The 24,008-nt window shown below is 43.6% G+C and overlaps 1 protein-coding gene across 1 annotated transcript in view; it reads right to left on the reverse strand.

Moving 5' to 3' along the window:
* ANKRD26 (ankyrin repeat domain containing 26) overlaps nt 1-22,605 on the reverse strand; it is an 81,342-nt gene extending 58,737 nt beyond the window's left edge. Inside the window, exons 1-10 of the mRNA XM_056132017.1 lie at nt 22,253-22,605; nt 20,192-20,306; nt 19,860-20,033; nt 12,588-12,691; nt 10,217-10,293; nt 6,877-6,913; nt 5,379-5,448; nt 4,464-4,524; nt 4,177-4,373; nt 403-532 (exon numbers count right to left, since the gene is read on the reverse strand). Coding sequence (XP_055987992.1) covers nt 403-532; nt 4,177-4,373; nt 4,464-4,524; nt 5,379-5,448; nt 6,877-6,913; nt 10,217-10,293; nt 12,588-12,691; nt 19,860-20,033; nt 20,192-20,306; nt 22,253-22,473 — 1,186 coding nt within the window. The 5' untranslated portion in view covers nt 22,474-22,605. The remainder of the gene's footprint in view (nt 1-402; nt 533-4,176; nt 4,374-4,463; nt 4,525-5,378; nt 5,449-6,876; nt 6,914-10,216; nt 10,294-12,587; nt 12,692-19,859; nt 20,034-20,191; nt 20,307-22,252) is intronic.
* Nucleotides 22,606-24,008: the final 1,403 nt, after the last annotated feature.

Genomic DNA, 24,008 nt, shown 5'->3' on the forward strand with positions numbered 1-24,008 from the left:
CATGGCATGTGGTCTGCAGACACCACCAAAAATGATCCCTGAGCACAAAGCCAAGAGTAAGCCTTGAGCACTGCCAGTTATAGCCCCAAAACAATAAAAAAAGAAAAATAGAAAAGGAATTTCAGAAGCCAGAGGTGGTTCAGGAATGGTGCACATGTTTTGCAGGTGGGAGCGCTCAGCTCACCCCTACCCAAGCGTGCCCAGCTCACCCCTACCCAAGCGTGCCCTGCAGGAAGTAGCCCATAGAACTTCCAGATATGGGTCACACACACACACACACACACACACACACGCGCGCGCGCGCACATGGATTTGTATTTTGGATCCATACATTTCAACCTTTTTAAGTTTGAAATCCATATACGATTTAAGCATATGGTAAAAAAAATCTCACTAACTCACCATTTCTACTATTTTTGTGGGTTTCACCAATGTAAGGCAAACTGTCTTTATTTGTTCGCTCTTGTGGCGCACTTTCAATACTATCAATACCATTTTCTTCCTTTTCAATTTCTGGCCTTACTGCTCTTTCCTATAAACACAAAAGTCTACTTTTAGAAAAAAATAATGTTCATTTTTCAATTCTGTATTTCAACATTTGTTACAATAATATAAAATATACTCTTTCAATACATCTTCATAAGGGGTTGGAGCAATGGTACAGTGGATAGGGGGCTGCCTTGCGTGCCACATCTCTGGCATCCCATACGGTCCCTTTAGCACCGCCAGGAGAAATTTCTGAGTGCAGAACCAGGAATAACCCGAGAATCACTGGGTGTGACCCAAAAAAGCCAGAAAAATAAACCCACCCTCATAAATATATAAAATGTTCATGTCTGAAATATTATAGCAAATATATGTTATTTTAAATTTAATGAAAACATTTCATCATGGGGGTTGGAGTGATAGCACAGGGGGTAAGGTGTTTGCCTTGCACACAGCCGACCCAGGTTTGATTCCCAGCATCCCATATGGTCCCCTGAGCACCGCCAGGAGTAATTCCTGAGTGCAGAGCCAAGAGTAACCCCTGTGTGTTGCCGGGTGTGACCCAAAAAGCAAAAAAAAAAAAAAAGTCATCACATAACACTAGATCAAGAATATAATATAAATAATATATTTAGAGGCTGGAGCAATAGCACAGTGGGTAGGGCATTTGCCTGGCATGCGGCCAACCCAGGTTCAAACCTTAGCATCCCATATGGTCTACCTGTGTACCGCCAGGAGTAATTTCTGAATGCAGAGCCAGGAGTAACTCTGGAGTATTACCAGTGTGACCCCGAAGGAAGGAAGGAAGGAAGGAAGGAAGGAAGGAAGGAAGGAAGGAAGGAAGGGAGGGAGGGAGGGAGGGAGGGAGGGAGGAAGGAAGGAAGGAAGGGAGAAAGAAAGAAAGAAAGAAAGAAAGAAAGAAAGAAAGAAAGAAAGAAGAGAGAAAGAAAGGAGAAAAAAGAAAGAAAGAAAAAAGAAAGAAAAAGATGTTTAAAAAGAAGACTGGAGTGATAGGACATTAGCCACGTATGTGGCTGAACTAGGTTAGATCCCCAGCACCACACAGGGCCCCTCTCCCCACCCTCACTTTCTTTTGTTTACTTTTGGGGCCACACCCAGTGGTGCTCAGGAGTTACTCCTGGCTCTATGCTCACAAGTTACTCCTGGTGGTTCTCAGATATGTAATATCAGGGATCAAACCCAGATCCACCCAGCTTGGTAAATGAGAGATAAGTGCCTGTCTGCTGTATTATCTCTCCAGACTCTCATCACATTTTTTCTTCTTTTTGGGTCACACCTGGCGATGCACAGGGGCTACTCGTGGCTCTGCGCTCAGAAATTACCCCTGGCGGTGCTCAGGGACCATATGGGATGCTGGGAATTGAACCCGGGTTGGCCACGTGCAAGGCAAACACCCTACCCGCTGTGCTATTGCTCCAGCCCCCTCCCATCACATTTTATGACAAGAGTTCTTAACTCACTTAACCCTACCATTTCAGTTGTATTTTTATAAAATCTTTCATCTTGACTGATTTAGTCAAGCTTTGTTGTCTGTTATCACCATCTTGCCTTTTTTTTTTTTTTGGTTGGGAATCACATCCTAATGGTGCTGGGGACTAGTCGACATGGGTCTTCTTTATTTTTTCTCAACTGGATTTTCTTAAGTGAATTCTCCTGCCTTATTCTTCTCATCAACGTCATATTCACCTAGATATCCTTCCAGTTATTTTTCTAATTGCTTTCTTTCCATACTGGCATACTTAAAAAGAACTTATTCGCTTCCGTTTTCATAAATCTCAAACCTGTATCTTTATGTCTCTGTTATTATACTTATTGTCTACTATGAAGTATGATCATGCTGCTTCTTTCTTGGAACCTCTTCCTCTCTCTAAGGATTAAGAATCTGGTCCATAAAACCTCATGGGAAGAGGGGCGTTCTGGTCCGTCCTTCACGCCCTACCGAGGTCACCAGTTGCCCCCCACGAGCGGCTCCCCAGCACGGCCACAGTCCCAGAAGCACAAGGACTTAATGCAGAACCCGGCAGCTTGGAGCAGAAAAGTGAAAGGACTATGCGTTAATCCAGGCCATCAAGTCTGCCGGAGGGGAAAGGGTGTTGCCCCATTCGCCCTCTCTTCTCTGGAAAGAAGGATGGCGGCCGCATGGGAGCCTTGTGGACAGCAGGTATGAGCCGGGGGTGTGGGGGCGACTAAAACCTCATGGGAAGGGGGGCGTTCCAGTCCGTCCTTCACGCCCTACCGAGGTCACCAGTCACCCCTCACGAGCGGCTCTCCAGCACGGCCACGGCCCCAGAAGCACAAGGACTTAATGCAGAACCCAGCAGCTTGGAGCAGAAAAGTGAACCGACTATGCGTTGATCCAGCCCATCAAGTCTGCTGGAGGGGAAAGGGTGTTGCCCCATTCGCCCTCTCCTCTCTGGAAAGAAAGATGGCGGCCACATGGGAGCCTTGTGGACAGCAGGTATGAGCCGGGAGTGTGGGGGCGACTAAAACCTCATGGGAAGGGGGGCGTTCCGGTCCGTCCTTCACGCCCTACCGAGGTCACCAGTTGCCCCCCACGAACGGCTCTCCAGCACGGCCACAGCCCCAGAAGCACAAGGGCTTAATGCAGAACCCAGCAGCTTGGAGCAGAAAAGTGAAAGGACTATGCGTTAATCCAGGCAATCATTTCTGCCCAGAGGGGAAAGGGTGTTGCTCCCTTCCGCCCTCCTCCCTCTGGAAAGAAAGATGGCGGCCACATGGGAGCCTTGTGGACAGCAGGTATGAGCCGGGGGTGTGGGGGCGACTAAAACCTCATGGGAAGGGGGGCGTTCTGGTCCGTCCTTCACGCCCTACCGAGGTCACCAGTTGCCCCCCACGAGCGGCTCTCCAGCACGGCCACGGCCCCAGAAGCACAAGGACTTAATGCAGAACCCAGTAGCTTGGAGCAGAAAAGTGAACGGACTCTGCATTGATCCAGGCCATCAAGTCTGCCGGAGGGGAAAGGGTGTTGCCCCATTCGCCCTCTCCTCTCTGGAAAGAAAGATGGCGGCCACATGGGAGCCTTGTGGACAGCAGGTATGAGCCGGGAATGTGGGGGCGACTAAAACCTCATGGGAAGGGGGGCGTTTCGGTCCGCCCTTCACGCCCTACCGAGGCCACCGGTTGCCCCCCGCGAGCGGCTCTCCAGCACGGCCAGGACTCCAGAACACAGAAACCAATTTCTTAACTATCTGACTTTCAGTAGAAATACTTCCAGGGTCAATAGGTAAAAGAGCAGAAATCCAAAACCAACATTTAATTCTTGAACCCAGCCGTAGAAAGCAAATCACTTCACAATGCTTTTACAGCATGTCTGATTTGGGGGGGGGGGTAAACTCTAAATAATAGTGGTGAATCTTTTATTGAAACAATGAATCTAATCAAAGCAGATAGAGTGTTAACTAGAATTCATCTGCTTCACAGGGACGGGGAGGGGTGGGGGGTGGGGTTTTACTGGGGTTCTTCATGGTAAAAAATAAGTATTGGTAAAGGGAAATGTGTTTGATATTTGCATGACTGAGACATAAACCTGAAAACTTTGTAACCTTTCCCACTGTGATTCAATAAATAAATAAAAAAAAAAAAAAAAAAAAAAAGAATCTGGTCCATAAAACAGCATAGGGGGGAAAAAGCTGACATAAAATGACTTACAGTGGTAAGATGAAGGATCCCTAAAGAATTAAGAGGATTCAGAACAGTTTCAGGTGGTGTCAAGGCAGGATGAGAAAAGTCTTGCACTTGGATTGAAGGTTTGGGAAGAGGTTCAAGCACATCTTCGTTTTCAGTATCAGAATGATTATCTTCAAATAATACTCTGCTTTCTGGTCTCATAATGCCACATTTTGCTTCTACCATACAGAGAAACGAGAGTACATTCATTAGTGATCTATAATTTCAAATCAGTAAATAACAGAGAATGAATAAAATAAAAAGCTTACTGTCTCTCTTCGATTTCTCAGAAGCAGCCATTAGCTTTGTTAAGTTTGGTTTTGGGACAGTCTAAAAAAAATGAAAATAATGGCTTATTTTGAGGACAACAAGTATCAAATTTGGTTTTAAAAAAGTACTGTAATATTCACCATTACTCTATAACACAAACAGTATAGGTTTTGGAACTATTCAGATGAAATTTAAGTCTCACATTTGTCATTTACTAGACCATATGTATATGGATTTTGAGATATGATCCGACTGTTAATTGACAACCCAAAAGGATACTTCTTTTATCCTTAATAATTGTAATAAATACTGTCTTATTGTAGGTTTTCCTTACCAAAACACCTAAAACAATTATTCATTCCCCCTAAAACGGGAAAAACAATTATAATTAAATTAAATAACCTTAGGGGCCTGAGTAATAGTGCATCAAGTAGGATGTCTGCCTTGCACATGGACAAACTGGGTTCAATCCCTGCCACACCATCTGGTTCCTGAGCACCACCAGAAGTAATTCCTGAGTAATTTCCAAGTACCACCAGAAGTAATAACTCAGTAGTTCCTAAGTAATGCCAGGAGTAACACCTGAGCATCACTGGATATGGCCCCAAAACCCTGTCTCCCCCACAAAAAAATCTAAATTTAAGTGTGCATTTGCATGATTTACATTTGCCTGAACTATCTCTGATAGGAAAAGATGAGAGTTTACTTTTTAGTAGTATCTTATTTAGATGAATTGGAATTACAATAACATAAGCTAAATACAAATAATTGCTTAAACTCTATTCCCCACAGGAAGAGGAAAATAAACAGAATAGAACTGTGAAGCAGTGATTCCTGTGTGAAATCCACATACAGATACCGAACAGAAACTAAATTCAAAGCAGGAAAATTAATTTCCTGAGCAAATACTCTACCTTAGCTTCAAAATCAAAGTCATCATCAGATGTAGGCCATGAATCATCAATGCCAGGTTTGGCGGAAAATCTTGAGAGATAAAAGAAACAACAAAAATGAGTAACTTAATTTGTATATGAAAAACCTTGGGGCTGGAGTGATAGTACAGCAGGCAGGGCACTTGTCTTGCAAGTGGTCAACCTGGGTTTGATTCCTGGCACCATGTTGGTCCTCTGAGCCTAGCAGGAGTGATCCCTGAACACCACCAGGTGTGGCCCAAAACCCAAAATAATGATAATAATAATAATTATAATTTTAATTTTAAAAAATCAAGTGTTATGGCTGAAGGGACTCCCAGACATCCTCTGCAGTGCTCAGCAGTAGTCGCCAACCCTTAAATCTTCAGTCTGTGAAGATTTAGGTCTTGTCTGAGTAGGTCTTACTGTATGTCAAACGTAGTTCGGCGGCCATGACTGAGATCTGTCCTAAAACCTGACTGCAAAAACAAAACATCAGATAACAATGCAATTGCCAAATGTGTTAGGGCACGCACCAGGACTTAAACTCAGACTTGGCCTCAGAGGAAACCTCTGGAAGTTTTCACTAAATTTCACTTTCTGAGACCTGATTTGGAGCCACATCTCTGCCACAGCTGCAGATCCACCTACACCTGTCGCTCTGTGTGTAGGCACGAAGGAATGCATTCGGGAGGCATGCAGGTGGATGGTTAACTCACCGGTTAGGTACTTATTAACTATGGAATCGTGGGCCATTAATTTGACCCCGCTAAATCACAGTCCCCAAAGTAGTGAAAACAGGACACAACAGTGAGTAAACTAATGTTGCAAAGCATTGTAAGGACTATCTGAAATAACAAACACTAAGCACCCAAAAATATCTAATCAACAGTAAAATATTTAGAAAATGTTCATTTCTCCTCTCTGTATCTCTGTATTCCCTTAGTAAAAATACTTTTTTTTTCAGGAAGTAGAAGAGTTTATTGGAAAGTAAATAGAAGAGAAAGGAAAAGGAACTCCCCATGTGGGAGGAACTTAGTGTAAAACTAAGTTCTAAAATACAATTTTTAAAAACTGAGTCACCGTGAAATACCCAGTTACAAAGCTCTTCATGGTTGGGTTTCAGTCATACAATATTCCAACACCCATCCCTCCACCAGTGCACATTTCCCATCACCAATGTCCCCAGTTTCCTTCCTGCCACTCCACACACACACTTTCCTTCTTTCTCTACTATCTCCTCTCTCTCTTCTCTCTCTCTCTCTCTCTCTCTCTCTCTCTCTCCCTCTCTCCCTCCCTCCCTCCCTCCCTCTGCTTTTCAATTTTGGTTTTCGTTTTGGTTTTGATCTTGGCTGTGGTCAGGGCTGTGGTCAGGGCTCAGCGCTCAGGGACCATTCCTGGTAGGCCCTGGGGGACCTTATGTGATGCCAGAGATCAAACTGGATGCCAGCATCCAAGAGTCTCATCCACAGTACATATTTTTTAACCTGTAAAAGCCTACCTGCTTAGAGATCCTTCTTCAGAATTCTCATCCACCTCTAAAGGAAAAAAAAATTTCATTTTAAATAAACAGAAAATTATAGAATATTAAAAGTACAGTTAGGTTTTCCTAAGATGTATTTGTTTGGGATTATACCAGAAGACTATACTATACTGAATATTATACTATTGGTAGAAAATAAACACATTAAGAACCCTTATCTTTTTTCTTAAGCTTATTTGTTTTAGGCTGCACCCAAATGTGCTCAGGGATCACTCTGGTAGGACCTAGGTGACCATATGGAGTGCCAGAAACTAACCCCTGGTCAGCTGCATGCAAGGCAAGCGCCTCACCTGCAGTATTATCTCTCTGGCTCCATATTCAGAATTGTTAGATTTCCCCTCCTTTATCTTTACCAAATGCAAGAAAAGTTCAGCATCAAAGTCTGGTACCAAAAAGTAAACAGAGGTTTACAATAACCATAATCTAACTAAGCCCTGTGAGACTGAAAGAAAACAGTATCAGGAGCAGAAAAAGCACCACCCCCTGTCAATGTTCAACTTAAACAGGACAAGTAGATGACTGCCTGGGATGGACACCATTAGGAGCATCTAGGAAGGAGCACGATAATTTGTGCTGTGATGCAATATAGCATCAACATCTGTTTAGTTCGGACTGTTTGATTTAGGATGAAACATTCTGTCACAAGAAAGCTTGGGCTACAGACATTGAACTTCACAGCACGGCAAAACAGAAACCAGACTCTCTCCAGACTTACTCCCAACTAAAGGAGAAATATGAAAGACTTTGGAGCCAGGATATGGCTCAGTGCAGAGCACCTACCCTGTACATATAATTTGTAAGGACCTGGGTTCAATCCCTGGCACCACCAAAATTTTTTTACAAAGACTGTAATTGTAGTCTTATAAAATATAATTGTTAGAATTATATTTGTTAGGGAGGCTGGGAAGAGAGCTCAATGAGCTGGATTTACAAGTGGGAAACCCAGGTTCAATCCATCACAGGCCCACCCCGACCCCAAGCAAGGGCAAATCCCAAGCACAGAGCCAGGAGTAGCCTCTGAGCCCTGCCACGGGGTGCTCGTGCTCCTGAACCAAAATAATTAATTAAAATAAACTGGTTCAGGAATGAACCTCTGATGCAAGCCAAACCATAAAAGATTAGAAGTCAGAATTTTCCTCCTAGTTAAAAGATTTCCATGATGACCTACAACCCTTTTAGCTTTGGTAGATTGTCACATGAGATTGAATAATTGGATCTACCTGCTAATTAGGCCTAGGAAAGGTGACATAAACAAAGCACCGTGAACCTAACAACTCAGAGAGGCAACTGGGATCCTGATGAGGTCACTGAGCTACTAAAATAATCCTGGTTCTTACTTGCCTAATCCAGTTAGTTACGCCACCTATTAAGAGCAGCTCGGGCATCCTGACCAATTTCCCAAGGACTACAGGATGATGCTGAATCCCATCGAGAGGATCAGAAGGACTTACATTAACTTGCCTTCACAAGGTGTTCACCTCTTCCCATAATACACTTTTTATACCAGTGAAAGTGAACTGCTCAGAATTCCTGTGAAGTTTACTTACACACTGCTGCTTTTCCTGCCAAACACAGCCTACAGCCTCTTTACATGGAAAACTACTATTCATTCTGCAAGCTTACTTCAACCCTACCAGCTTTTTTTTTCTGAGCAGGGTGGATTTTGGGCCACTCTCAGCCCCACTCAAGGCTTGCCCCTGACTCTAGGACTCAGGGGTCACTCCTGGTAGCAGTGTTAGGGGACCACATGCAATGCCAGAGATTGAACCTGAGTCAGCCAACTGCAAGGCAAGCGCCTACCTGCTGGATTATCGCTCGGACCCAACTTTTTAAAAATTCTAACCGATGACCATGAACTCATCACACTGATGAAGTCAGCCATGCAATGTGTGTTAATCGAATCACACTCGAGTGTGAGCCACCAATGGTATGAGCAGAGCACTCCACGTTAAAATAGCTGGCACACACTAAACAGCAAGAAAAAAAAATAACAATTACTGGGCACTTTCTTATTCGGCTTCTGGTGCACAGTAACCACTGGCTCTAGTAGATAACTAAAAGGACAATAATTAGTAGTTTCTGAAATGCAGGGCTGTGTCTTGAGATGTTTGCCGTCTCCAGCATGCGACTAACAGTATCTAAAACACACTTGGATGGTCAATGTATAGTTGACAAGTCAATAAAAAATGTTTTCTTTGAAAATTCTGTTTGTAAAAACCACATTAGATGAACCAGAAGAGTTTTATAATAAGTACCTTAAAGGCCAAAACTTTCTCTATTCCATCATTTCTGTGGCTTCTATAACTTATAAAACCAACTTACACATAATCTTTAAAAATGTCAGCTGACTTAAAAATGTTTTTATACAGTTCAAATTATATTAGTTATCATATCCAGAAAACATAGTCCTCATATAGTTCAGATTAAACTATAAATGACACTTAAGGAATAGTTATGCTGTTATAAAACACTTTTATATTTTTATTATAATCTATTGCATGAAGAGTTTGCTTAAATATTATAATTTCTAACTAACAGAACATTTGATTCTAACAAAATTACAGTGACTATCAAAGTAATTATTCAACAAAAATATTTTGTCTAATTAAGTCAAAAATTCTTTCAGAGTTTTCTTTTTCCTTTGTTCAGAGAAATAATGTTGTTAAGAACAAGGTTGGTATCAATATGTAAGATAACTAGTACTTCCTATAAGGAATTTTTTTTTGAACTAGAAAAAAGCATTTTTCTTGGGGCTGGAGCAATAGCACAGTGGGTTAGACACTTGCCTTGCTAGTGACCGACCTAGTTCAATCCCCAGTACCCCATATAGTCCTCTGAGCCCCATCAGGAGTGATTCCCTGAGTAAATTCTGAGCAATAACAATTATATCTCCCCCTCCCCCAAAAAAGTTAACAAAAAAAATTGATGAGAGAAAGAATAATATGCACATATTTCCCCATTGTTCTCTCATTATCAAAATTCTGGATCTATTTTTTGGGAGAAGTGTGTCACATCAGCCATGTTTCAGGGCTAAACATGGTGATAAGAATTCAAACTAGGGGCTGGAACAATAGTTCAGCAGGCAGGGTGTTTGCCTTGCATATGGCCGTCCTGGGTTCAATCCCTGGCATCCCATATGGTCCCCCAAGCACCGCCAGGAGTGATTCTTGAGTGTAGAGCCAGAAGTAACATGGGATTCATGACACACATTCTATCTCCTAACATCTATCTACAGTCCTCAAATTCCTTATTCTTACTTGATTTATGGTCAGACAGAGTCACTGGACTGAAATCTTACCTGGACTGTTCTTTTGAAGAGGATTTTTAGGTCTGTTTTCCTGTGTATATTCAGAAATTACTTGGTGATTGCTATTACTGGAAAAGGAGAGGAGAAATAATATTAACCACTTTAATACTAATGAAAAACATTCAATTCTTAGAGAATTTCTCATTTAAAAAAATAATATCAAAACTTTAACCATTCCATAAGCTTCAACATTTTAAGTTCTATTAACCTTTAATTCGACGAGTAAGGAGAGGCTGCTAAAATCTCAGGGCTGGGATGAATGGAGACGTTACTGGTGCCCACTCGACAAACTGATGAACAACGAGATGACAGTGATACAGTGGTACAGTGAAACCTTTCATTAAATATGAAATTGTCTCATGGGGGGGGGGGGGGTCCTGTACACATGTTCAGGGAACCCAGAGGCCACTCCCTGTGATTTTCAGCACAGCTGTGTGTCGGACAGGTCAATGCTCAGGTCCACCAATGCAACAAAGAGACACACAGAGCTGGGCACCAAACTCAGGGTCTCTCAAAGGCGAGGCACTGCAGGCCTCTGAGCTATCTGCCAAGACCCTACATATGTAATTTAAAGACGACATGAATAAGTATAATGCTCATGAACTGAGAGTATCTGAGTATATTACTTAGCCCCAGCATAGCAAGAGTATTTTAAGCTCATTAAATTACATAACAGAATCATCCACTATTACTCAGGCCAATACACCAAGAGCAGAAAAAGAAGAGATTAAACCTGGCTTGAACTATTCTTTCCTACCTACTAAAACCCTGAACCAGCAGACGTTTAGTAGATGATGCTTAATCTCCAACTGACATATGTGGAAAACATAGCCCTACATTTATAACACACAGACACTGAGGAGATTTGCTTTCCTACCGGCAACTAACGTACTTTAGATGCAAAATTTTGGGAGCCAGAAAAGATAGTACAGGGGTGAGGCACGTGATTTGCATATGTCCAAGCCCAGTTCTTTTTCTTTTTCCTTTTTTTCTTTGTTATTTTGTTTTGGTTTTTTTTTTGGGGGGGGGGCCACTCTCAATGGTGTTCAGGGCTGACCCCTGGCTCTGCACTCAGGGGTTACTCCTGGCAGGCTTGGAGGATGATGTGCGAATGCTGGGGGATGAAACCTGGGTCAGTCAAGTGCAAGGCAAGCAAGTGCCCTACCCACTGTATTATCTTTCTGGCCTCAAAGCCCAGTTATATCCCTAATAGTAGATGGTCCCCCAAGCACTGCTGGCTGTAACCCTGGAAGCTCCAGGCACCATCAGATAAGGCCAGAACCACTGGGGTGGTTCAGGTGGATCCCCAGTATGCCAGGGATAGGAGTACATCCTCAGGCCCTCATATTAAACCTCTGGTTTGATATTGCCAGGAGGAGCCCTTGTGTCTCTTGAACACAACCTGGGAAACCTCCATGCTAGTTTTTAAAAAATAACTTATATTTTCAGAGAATTCTGCTGAATAGCTGATGTATGACACAGAATTTTAAAATATTTTAAAATATGGGGTAGGGCTGGAGAGATAGTACAGCAGGTAAGGCTATATCTACATGTAGCTGTATTTGCACATGGCCAACTGGGGTTTGATCCCTGGCACCATATATGGTCCCCTGAGCACTCCCAGGACTGATTCGTGAGCACAAAGCCAAGGGTAAGTGCTGAGCACCACTGGGTGTTGAGAAAGATAAACAACAACAACAAAACTTCTGGGGACCACAAGTGGTTATGCTCCAAGATTACTCCTAGCTCTGTGCCCAGGAATTACTCCTGGCAGGCTAGAGGTACCAAATGGAGTGCTGGAGATCAAAACTGAGTCAGCTACATGCAAAGCAAGCTCCCTACCCGCTGCACTATCTCTCCAGCTTCTAAAATTTAAAAATAAATAAATAAATAAATAAAAACTTAAGGTAGACCCAAATCACTTGGGAGATTTTCATTGGTAGGGAAAACAGAACACCTGACGGTTCAACCTTTACTATGGGATATCAGGCCAGATAGCACCTGATACTCTGGAAAGAATAATAAGGGATTTTTCGCAGCCTAAGAAAATGTGAAGCCCAGGATACAAAGGGTTGGGGTACAGATCTGGTAACAAGGGCTAAAGAAAAGCCTAATGTTTTCTGTAGCACTGTTTGAATCTCTCTTATTAGTTCCATATTCCTGCATTTAGGTGTTTTTATATTTTGGGGAGAGGGGAGTCGCCACACCCAGAGGTGCTCAAGGCTTACTCTTGGGTTTACTGTTATGCAGGGCACCAGTGTACTGTTAAACCAAGACCTTAATCCCAATTTAATCATTATGATCTGTGTGCCTGTTATTACTCTAGAATGATACTAAAGTGTTAAAAAAAATAGTACTGTACCTTTGCATTTTACCTAATGCATGTAAATTTGCTTCCTTTATTAAAAAATCTGCCATTTGCTGTTTATTTTCATTTACAGCAAGTAAAACGGGTGTCACGCCATCCTGCAAGATAGCAAAACCAACAAGCAATTTTTAAAATAACCAAACATTAACCTGAATTATACAACTTAGAAGGGAACCTCTGAAATTAAACATATAACAGAGAGAGCTAATGTAATAATAACACCTTCTTTATAGTAAGAAGAATTTCTTACTCTGGAATTTCCCATGTGCTGCTGCTTCTCAAAAATAACCACTGCACACCCAAAGCAGAAATCTTAACATGATTGCCAACCAACTTGCCTCAATATTAACAATAACAAAATTTAAAAAATAAAACGTCACTTCCTGCCAAGGCTTAGCTTAGTAGCAAGCAAGAGGCACACTTTGTATGTTAAGAGGCTCCAGAGAGCTTTGATCCCTGGAAAAATAAAACGTTAACAGAATATAAAAGGTAAAGGCCAGGTAAAGGCCCTCCCGTTGTTCATCGATTTGCTCGAGCGGGCCCAGTAACGTCTCCATTGGAGACTTTGTTGTTACTGTGTCTGGCATATGAATACTCTCGGTAGCTTGCCGGGCTCTCCGAGAGGGCGGAGGAATCGAACTCGGGTCAGCCATGTTGGCCACTTGTAAGGCAAATGCCCCACCACTGTGCTATCACTCAAATTTTTAAAAATACTCTGGGGCTGGAGCGATAGCACAGCGGGTAGGGCATTTGCCTTGCATGCGGCCAACCTGGGTTCAATTCCTAGCATCCCATATGGTCCCCCAGTACTGCCAGGAGTAATCCTGAGTGCAGAGCCAGGAGTAACCCCTGAGCATTGCTGAGTGTGACCCCAAAATAAATAAATAAATAAATTAATTAAATAAAATTAAAAAATACTCTGGGCTGTAGATATGGTACCGCAGGCAAGGCACTTGCCTTGCATACAAATGACGAAGGTTCAATTCTGGCATCCCACGTTGCCCCCGAGCACTGCTATGAGTGATCCCTGAGCTCAGACTGAGGAGTAAACCAAGTGAAAAATACCCTCCTTCCATTATTTCAGCAAAATAAGTTTGAAAATCTCACCTCAAATATTTAGTGGTACCAAGAATCTGCTTCCACCTCAACATTTATTGTGAAATAGTGTAGGTGCTTCATTGCTCTTGCCTAAACAAAGAGATTCTAGCGAGCATTGGCTATAGTGTTTTTTAAAATCTCTATCTCCAAACCTTAAAATAATAATTTTAGTTATTTTTAATCTAATTAATGATTTTAAATTATTTCCTTCAGAGTCATATTTACTTCTATAACATCTTAATATTGGGAGGGTCACACATAGTAGTGCTCGGGGGTGATTCTCTGCACAGTGCTCAGGGAACCATGTAGTGCTGGGTACAAAGTCAGGTCTCCCACATGCAAACCAGGAGCCCTAGTTTTTGGCCCATTTATTTTATTTTTTTTAATTAAACTTTCACTGAGATAACATAAGTTTCCAAAGGGCAAGTGTAGTAGGAGCACAATTATCACACCATGCAAACTACCAAATGCCCATATTCCTCCATCGGAGTCCACAGAATGCTGTTAGCCTTCACCCTTCCCCCACCTCTTGATAATAAAATGTTTTGAGTTGTAAGACTATTTCCATGGAAAGTTTTCTTTCCTGTGTTATTTGGCATTAATTACCAAAAGTCATGATCACATCATCACTTGACTTGATGTCCCATTACTCATAGATTTGCTCGAGCGGGCAACAATAACGTCTCTATTCGTCCCTGTCACGTGCTAGTGTAGCCCAATGGCGTCTGCTCATTCTAGGAACACGAAGAGCCTCAAACCAATCGTTCAGGGTCTTGACGAAGAAGTCTGACCATCTCGTAGGTGGGTGGCCATGCATTCTTTTGACATCCTGTGGAATCCAGTCGGTAATGGCTCTAGTCCAGCAGTCATCTCCAAATCTCATAACGTGTCCAGCCCATCTAATTTTCAATGCCTTAGCAAACCAGACAGCCTCCCTGATTCTTTATCGTTGACAGAGGTTGGAACTCCAGATTCTTTCTCTCATTTGAGTGAAGCATGATACTCCAAGCATAGCTCTTTCGATTCCTCTTTGGGAGACCCAAATAGCATTCTCATCCTGTTTTCGTAGGGACCAGGTCTCTGAGGTGTATGTTAGTGCAGGAATAACAGTGGAATCAAAGAGATGTGCCCAGAGCTGGAGGTTCTTCATCCTCTTAGCTATTTCTTTGATGTTCTTGAAGGCGTTTCAAGCCGCTTTCTTCCTCCTGAGCAACTCAGGTGCCGGGTCATTCATCATGTTGACTTCTCGACCTAGGTATACATAACTGTTTCATTTGGAGATGTTCATTCCATTGAGAGCGAATGGAACGTCAGGAACGAGGCTGTTTCTTATAAACATCGTCTTCGTGAGATTCAGCTGTAGTCCGATCTTTCCACACTCAGGGTTGAAGTTGGCTAGCATTTGTGTCACTTGGCTAATGTTTGGTGTTATTAGAACAATGTCATCAGCGAAGCGGAGGTGGTGTAGTTGCCGACCGTCTATCTTCACTCCCATTCCTTCCCATTCCAGTCATCGCGTGACATTCTCGAGGGTGGCACTGAAGTGTTTCGGTGAAATGGTATCACCCTGCTGAACCCCTCTCTTGACATGGATGATCATTTCCTTGTAGAATGGTGAGATCCTGGTAGTGAATCCATAATACAGGTTACGGAGGATCCTGATATATTGAGTTTGAACACCCTATTTGGCTAGGGCTTCTATGAATGCTTCAGTCAACAAAATCAAAGGCCTTTTTTAAAATCAATGAATGTTAGATAGAGCAGCATCTTGAACTCCTGAAAAACCTCAATGAGCTTGGCTATCGTGTGGATATGATTGATCGTGCGGAATCCTTTGTGGAAACTGGCTTGCTCGTATGGTTGTCCTTCATCTAGTGTTCTGCCAATCCTATTCAGGATGACTCTAGTGAACAGCTTGTAGATGACAGACAACAGGCAGATCGGGCGATAGTTGACAATGTTGTGGATGTCTTCCTTCTTCTACGGTAGTACAGTCCTGCTGGTTTTCCATTGGGACAAAACCTTGCATTCAGACAGGTAGCATGTGAAGAGCTGAGCCAGTGTACTGATGAGTACTGACGGCAGGTTCTTCAGGTGTTCGGGTCTGACTTTGTCTCGGCGGAGTGCTGTTCACTTCTTTACCGACGAAATGGTATGTCGGAATTCGGAAGGGAGAACGTTGGGAACGACATATCCATCCTGTGGAATTTGTTATGTGGGCAGGTGGACATGGCTATTGAAGAGATCCAAGTAGAAGTCATGAATAATCTCCATTGCCCTTCTGGAAGATGTGATAGATCCATCAGGAGGTCAGAGGGCAGTCATCTTGGTCTTATAGTTGGTGAAAGACAGGAGGGCACTGCGAATGCCTTTCCCTGCTTCTGCCACATCTGCCAGCACTCACTGCTGTTCTCTCTTTGAGGTCTTCCTTTATCGCTTTTCTGCACTGCTTTGAGAGCTTGGACATTCGCTTGTGGTTGCCTGAGGCTGGCGCCAAGCCATGTTGTGAATGAGCTCAAGAGTTTTCAAAGACAGGCATCTTTTTGTGGCTATCTCTCTCTTGGCGTTCCTCGCACAATCATGGAGGTGCTGAACCAGTCAATCATATTCCTCGTCAATATTATTGATGACGGAATCTTCCCATGTTGCTGCAAAAGTGCCAAAGAGCTCCCAGTTGGTGGTCGTTTGAGAGTTCTCTTAAACTTGGCAGCCCTTTCTCCCCGCTCTGTGAAATATAATTTTGCACAAAGGAGACGGTGGTCTGATCCCACTTGGAATTTTGGGCAACAGCGACATCAGTCAGGCAAGACTGTCAATTGAATATGATGTGGTCAATTTTGTTGTGGAACCATCCACCAGGAGACTCCCATGTCCAACGTTTAGATTCGGTCTTCTGGAATTGTGAGTTACCATGGATGGTCTTGGTCAACATGATGAACTCAGTCTATCACCCTATTCATTCCATTCTATACCATGGGTCCCGATGTGGCTCTTCGGCTGATGTTCTCGGTCCTATCTTGGCATTAAAATCACCCACAATGATCTTGTAGAAGGTGTGGTCTTCTTTAAACAACTTCTCCAGCTCCATGTAGAACTTTTCAATTTCTCCTTCATCATAATTGGATGTTGGTGTGTAGACAACAAAGATAGAAACTGCCAGCAGTAAGCCACATCTATTCAAGTATAGTCGTCTGATTCAGGTTGTTAGGCATTTGAATGAATCAATGCTCATGGCCAAGTTCGTGTTGACAAGGACACCGAAACCACCAATTCCTCTTTTGTTGCATGTTCTGAGGAACAGTTCTTCTCCAGTGTCAAAAATGGCGTGATGTGATTGATGCCTTTTCCTCTCGGTCACACCAATGATGACGTACTTGATCTTTCATACTTATACCATCAGGTTCTTGATGGATGCATCTGATGCCAGCATACGTGCATTGAAAGTACAATCATTTTTGTCCTTCTTCATTTTGGCAGCCTAGTTCGGCCTTGAGATTTTATCAGCCTCTCCTTACTCATTCTTCTTAATGCTGCTGTATTAGTGGCTCTTTCAGGGTCAGGGGAATGAGACCCATTGTATTTACTGGTTTTGGCATATAGAATATGCCACAGATAGCTTGCCAGGCTCTGCCATGCGGGCGGGATATTCTCGGTAGCTTGCTAGGCTCTCTGAGAGAGATAGAGGCTTTTAGGGCACCCTCTAATTGTCCTTGCAGGTGTTCAAACTATATCTGAACCCTATCAAATATGGTGCAGTAATCTTGAAAGAGGGGTATTAAGTATCTTATGATGTGCTGCGCATTCCGGAAAGCATCCTGGAGTGTGACAGCAGCTGGGTAGTGGAGGTAGTAGAGGTCTGCCGATGAGGTATTTATCTGGTAACAGTAGGGTGGGTCTTCTGTGTGTAATCCCTGGGTCGCCGGAGGTTGGTGGAAGCAGATAGGGTTTTCCTGTGTTGTTTGGCATTAATTACCAAAAGACATGGGGGTGGAAAAAATATTTGAGGGGCTAGGGATATGGCTTAGAGGGCTGGAGCACATGCATTGCGCACATAAGACCCGAAATTCAACCCCAGCACCACACAGTCCCTGAACACTTCCAGGTTAGCCCTTCTGGCTGAAGCACTGCCAATGCAGCTGGCCACAGCTGGTCACTAACCGTGGTCTCTGACCCCTGGGGCAATGCCTGGGACATACGGAAACATTAAATTGAATTTTAAAAACTACATCAATAATTTTAAAATTATAATTTTAAAAACTATGTCAATAACTGTGAAACAATTATTTCAGACTATTTCATTCAAGGAATGTTTGAGCTTCCAAGTACAAACACTGACCCTACCAACATCTGCAAGGAAAACCCTGCTGGAAGTTAATGCGCACAAATCTTTTCAAGGGAAAAAAAGCAATTGGACCAGTCTCACCCTCACCTGCCCCCAATGTACAGCTGGGAGCCCCGCCCCGAGGAGCTCTACAAGTCTGATCTACAAGTCTGAGGAAGACAATGCATGTGTGGGTCAGAGCTGGCAAAATGGCGAGCAGCAGTGGTGGATGGCTTCACTGATGTCAAGACACAACCCTGATGAAGGTGGGCAGGCAGATAGAGAAGGTCCCCTCCCAAGGCAATGGCAGAAAATTTCCTGGGAAGTAATAGCACTGAAGTTGCAAAAGCCGATCTTTTTTGCAGAAAACAGCAACTAAGGCCTGATAAAATCCCACCTGACGCCAGTCTGTACCAGACCCTGAGGAGGCTGGACCCCTACAGAGATGACAAACTTCAGCAGAGACAGACACACAATTAAGGACTTGAAAGAGATTCACCAGAAGCATCAAAGCTGTTCCTCTGATATAATACCTGATCAACCCCCATCCCTGTCAGGAAACTCCAGACATATATGCATGTAAAAGCCAGTCATAAAGGCCATTCAGGGTTTCTCCCTTGGGTGAGTCACTCTACCTTCTCCCACTTTCTCTTCCTCCTTTCCTTCAAAACCGCCAAATAAAATCTGTTTTACTTCATGGCTCATCTACTCCTGAAATTCTTTTCTGTGGGGTGAGACAAGAACCCAGTAACCCTGGGTCCCAGGTGGCAGAGGTGGATGGGGAGAAAATGACCGTCTTTCTTTCCCACTTCACATAAGTCACCCATGGGGCCCACTGACATCAATCCCACACTCTTGCCCTAGTCTTCAGAGCCTCTGGGGGGCGGGGGACCACGTCCCAGGCCTGCTGGCTGCTTCTCCCTCCCTGCTGCGGGCAGTCTCCATTCCTCCCTCTAGCCAGCTGCACGATTTCCTCAAGAAGAATGAACTCTCCACCATCCCCTGGCTCCCCACATACCTGCAGGGTCTCTAACTGATTGCCAACTGCCAAGTCCCAAGGGGAGGGGTAGACAAGACAGGACAGCAGGCAGGGTGCTCCTACATAATATAAATTTGTACCATTGAAACACACACAATTTTCTAGGCATGCAACTACCATGTGAATGGAAGGAAAATTATACCATATTTTGTTGAGAACATTATCGATGTTATTAGGCATTTTCCAGTTGGAAAAGCAAATCATTTCCTGTAAGATGGCCTAGAATTTGTGGATGTTACACACTCATGGTGATTTTTCATTATGTAGGAATACAACTATTTAGACTTCATTTAAAAAATGTTCTCCCCTCACAAGCAGCTGACCTGGGATTAATTCCCCCATGCCTCCTGTGGTTCAATCAATCAATCCCCATTAGGAATGATTCCTGAGAGCAGAGCCAGGAGTAGGCATAGAACACCACCATGTATGGCACCAAAACCAAAAGAAAAAAAATCCAGGCAACAAGGGGGATACTTCCTGCGGGAACAGAAGCTGGCTTAGGACACCCAGTACTGCTTTCTCCCTGTCACCTGACCTGACCCTGTCACACGGTAATGATGCCACCTGGGACAGATGCATACAAGGCAATCGATCAGCTTACCTGCTGTATAGGGGTTATTCCTGGCTTTGTACTCAGGAATTACTCCTGGCGGTGCTCAGGAGACCACATGTGATACTGGGAATCAAACCCAGGTCGGTGGCGTGTTAGGCAAATGCCCTACCGCTATGCTATAGCTCAGTAATACTGTTTTTAAGGCTTACAAGAAGCTGATAGGTACTTCAAGTATTTTGTAAAGTCCCCACATACCTTGTTTTTGGCTTCAATATCTGCGTCATGTGACAGCAGCTTTGCGGCTATTGATCGGTTCTGGCCCGAAGCGGCGTAGTGGAGAGCAGTGTTACCGATGATGTCCTGCAGATTTGGGTCGGCACCGTGTTCCAGCAGGATTGTGGCACAGTCCTCTCTCTGGCATTGGACTGCCTGCCAGTGTCGGCCAAGAAACAGCATGTAAATTCTAGAAATTCCAAAGAAACCTTCCCCGGCTTTTACCAGTTCATCATACTTAAAGGAGCTCCTCATTTGGCTCAGGATAAAGGACTCAAATCCGCTTCAGTCCCCTAATTTGGTGCCTACTATACCTTAATCAACGCTGTCCTGTTTTCGCTGTCACAGAGGTTAAGCTGGCATTTTCTCTCCACGAGGAGAGTGACCACTTCTCGATGGCCACTGGCACAGGCTAAATGTAGGGCAGTCCTGTGAAAGTGAAAGGACTTTTTTAGAAAATATAAGGTACGACCTGGAAATAGGATATTATCTATCTAGATGTAAACACCAAGAATAAGATTTTCCTCTATCTTCAAAAGAAATATTTCGTTTTCTTCTAGTAAAGTATAATACTAGTTATTACAACATGGGTGAAAGAAGAGCCTATTTTCATGCAAAAAGCATGATCTTTGGATTCAACTCAACTTGCTTTATTTCTGTTTCACAACCAGCAAGAGCTTTTCCTGGCTTTGTGTTCAGGAGAAATTCCCAGCAGTGCTCAGATGCATATGTGGTGTTGGGGACCCAAACACCTATACTATTTCTCCAGCCCCAAACTGTTTTTATTTTTTTAAGTATTTTAAATTTATAAAGAGGATATGGTTGAGTCATTTCCCAGCCCAGAAATCTTGTTGTCTATAGGAATGTTCAAGTCAGCACAAGAATATCTAATTAGGCATTTGTGTTTTCTTTGTAGTACCTTTCTCACACTGCATACTTAATTTTTAATCTACATTCCACCTGTAAATTTTGAGTTAAATTTTTCCTATGAGAACTTTTTAAAAAGTCCAAGTAGCTGTCTCTAAATAATTACCCGGAATTTCTCCATCATTTGTGAATTAATCCCAGTTCTTTGGGGGGTGGGGGCTTTTTGGGTCACACTCAGCAATGCTCAGGGTTTACTCCTGGGTCTGTACTTAGGAATTACTCCAGGTAGTGTTTGGGGGACCATATGGGACGCCAGGGATTGAACCCGGGTTCAATGTGCAAGGCAAAACGCCCTACCCACTGTACTATCATTTCGGCCCCTAATTCCATATTTTTTTTGTTACCAATATGAAATACTACAAATCAAGTTCTATCATGTTTTTAAAGTTTATGGGTTTTTCAATTCTGTATTGTTTATTTTAAAAATGTTCTGACATATTTTGATATATATGTCAAGTTTAGCAAAATATTTTTTAGCTTTATCACTGCAATAAAGGCATAAATGCACTGTAGCACTGTCCTTCCGTTGTTCATCGATTTTGCTCTGGGGGCACCAGTAACGTCTCCATCATGAGACTTCTTTTTACTACTTTTGGCATATCAAATACGCCACAGGGAGCTTGCCAGGCTCTGCCATGCGAGCAGATATATCATGAAATATCTGAAACCTTGATATTATTTGGCTTATGCAAAACTGATAAACCTAAGTACTCACATTTTGAGCCAATGAGTTTTTCTATTCCACAACACAGAACCACCTTCCCGCTTCAAAGTTCCCTTCTATGGTCCTTCAGAAAAGAACATACTCAGGTAGGTGTGTACACAGATAAAAAGTGGATATTGGTGGCTATCCCAAGAAATGTTAACCCAGAAGTCAATGAAATATAGAATGACCATTCTCATTATGCACATTATATTGCAATATATGATAGCATTTAAAAAATGTGCAAATCAAGGGCCTTAGAGACAGGAGTGGGACGGAGGAGGCGGCTTGGCTTGCAAGCAGCTGCAACTAGTTCAATCCACAGCACCCCACATGTTCCCCCCAGCACCGCCAGGAGTGATCCGAGTCCAACCGGGTGTGACCAATCACCCCCCCACCCCCCCAAGTATTGAACATCAAAAATAAAATGCTAGAAAGAATAATAAAAAATGCTGTGCATAATTGTGTTTCTGTGATTATTCCTTAATTTCGGTTTTCAACCGTCGGTCAATTGCTCTGGCCAGGTCTCTAAGTGGGTCCAGAAGCAGCTAACGTCTTTTATACTCTTGGTGCTCTGGGCGCTAGTCTGGGCACGCAGGGCAGCCAGGACAGGGACTGCCCGGCCTCTGCTGGGAAAGGCAAGGAGGAGTCCGGAGTGGACAACCGGGGCGGGGGCGGGGGGCCGGGCCGGGGCGCTGGACGCGGTCCGCCCGCCGCTTTCCTGCTAGCCACGCTGTCCTATTACCTGTTCATCTTGTCTCTATCATTCAAGCCACTTTTCCCGAGCAACAGGACCTGCTGCACTTTCGCCACATCGCCCGCGCTGGCCGCTTTGTGGATCTTCCCCAGATCTTTGTCTCGGACGTGGTACCCCGGCCCCGGGATGCCGCTGGTCCTCGCCCCGCGGCCAAAGCCCCCTCCGTCCAGCCGCGGGCTGGTGTTCCGCAAGCCAAAAAGGCTCTTCATCGCTGATCCTAAGCTGGGACGGGTGGCCCCGGCACTGCTCGGCTTCCCGCCGCAGCCTCCAGAGCCCGGCGCTACAGATAAACCATCAGGGGCTCGTCCCCCGCCAGCCTGGCTCGGATTCTTTCCGCCCAGATTAACAGCAAGCAACAGCCGCTGCTAAGCACGAGTGCGCGTGCGCGACTCCGCAAAAAAAATCGAAAACACAAACCGGTTCCCGCGCCTGCGCACGGCAGCCCGGCAGCCGAGGGTGCTCACGGCGCAAGTGCGAGGTGCGGATGTCGGGGTTGAGCGTGGGCAACGCTGTGATTCATTTCCAACGTCGCGGGGTGCGAATCTGCCCGGCGTTTCCGGACTTGGGGAGAAAGTTCAGCTCCCTCGTGTTAGAAGTCTTTGGCCGAGGGCTGGTGCAACTCCAGAAGCAGAAGGCTTCGTCCCTTAGAAAATTCCCCTCCAGCAACTTTTCTCACAATCTATTCACCCTTTCGTTTATGCCTTTTTACACACCCCGCTGAAGTCCCCACGAAATTCAGCGAAAGCAACAATAGAAAGTTGATTTCGTCTTTTTAGACAATGCGGCAATGTGTCATTAAATGAAAGTGTGGGAGAAACCAACGCACAATTTCCAGGGGAAATAATATATTCCCACCAGACCTGTGAACTCTCTCATTTCACTCAGCCCTACGTTTACATTTCCTTTTGTTTCTTGCTCTTATTCTCTTTCAGTCTTTTATCAATACTTGCTATATCTTGAAGCATTATGTGACAATTAAAAACTTTTTAAGAACTGCTAATAACTAATAGCTAATAATAAATCCCAAACAATCTATCTTGTCTCACGTAGTTTGTGTCTTTATATTACATGAAATGCTTAGGTGTTTTTCTGTTTTCTGTTCCATTGAATGGTCTGTTGCTTCTACCCTTATAAAAGGTATTTATTTTAATATTCATTATGGGTACAAAGTTTCCCTCACCCCCTTAGTTTTCCTTTCAGTAATTTCTTGGTAATGTTTACCTATACATGATTTGAATGAATTTTAATCACTATATCAAGTTATAAATAATTCTTACATTTTTAAATTGCTTTGAGAATTAAAAAAAATTAGTCACCACAACGTATTACAGTAATATTAATGCTTCAGGAACAGGCATAGTGCAGGCATAAGCGCTTGCCTTGCACACAGTCGAGCCCTTCTAGAAGCCCAACATTTCTGTATGGATCCCACCCACCCCCTTCACCCCCTAGCGCCTGCATGCAGCACACACAGCACACCCATGGTCTTCTTTCCTTGGCCATTGTTTATTCCATTCTGTGTTTCTATGGACTCCATATATTAGCTCATTACATGTGTTTTCCCTTTCGCTTTGACTCCCTTTGCTTAACATATTATCCTCTAGTAACCTCCAAGTTGCAAAAAGCTCCAATATTTCATCTTTATAAGAATTCCTTTTAGGAGAGCCAGAGGTATAACTCAGTATGCTGAGCACATGATTTGTATGCGAGAAGCTCAGGTTCCTAAATTACGTGATCAAAAAAA

Source organism: Sorex fumeus, unplaced genomic scaffold (assembly GCF_029834395.1).
Source record: "Sorex fumeus unplaced genomic scaffold, SorFum_2.1 ptg000007l, whole genome shotgun sequence".
NCBI classification, from domain to species: Eukaryota; Metazoa; Chordata; class Mammalia; order Eulipotyphla; family Soricidae; genus Sorex; species Sorex fumeus.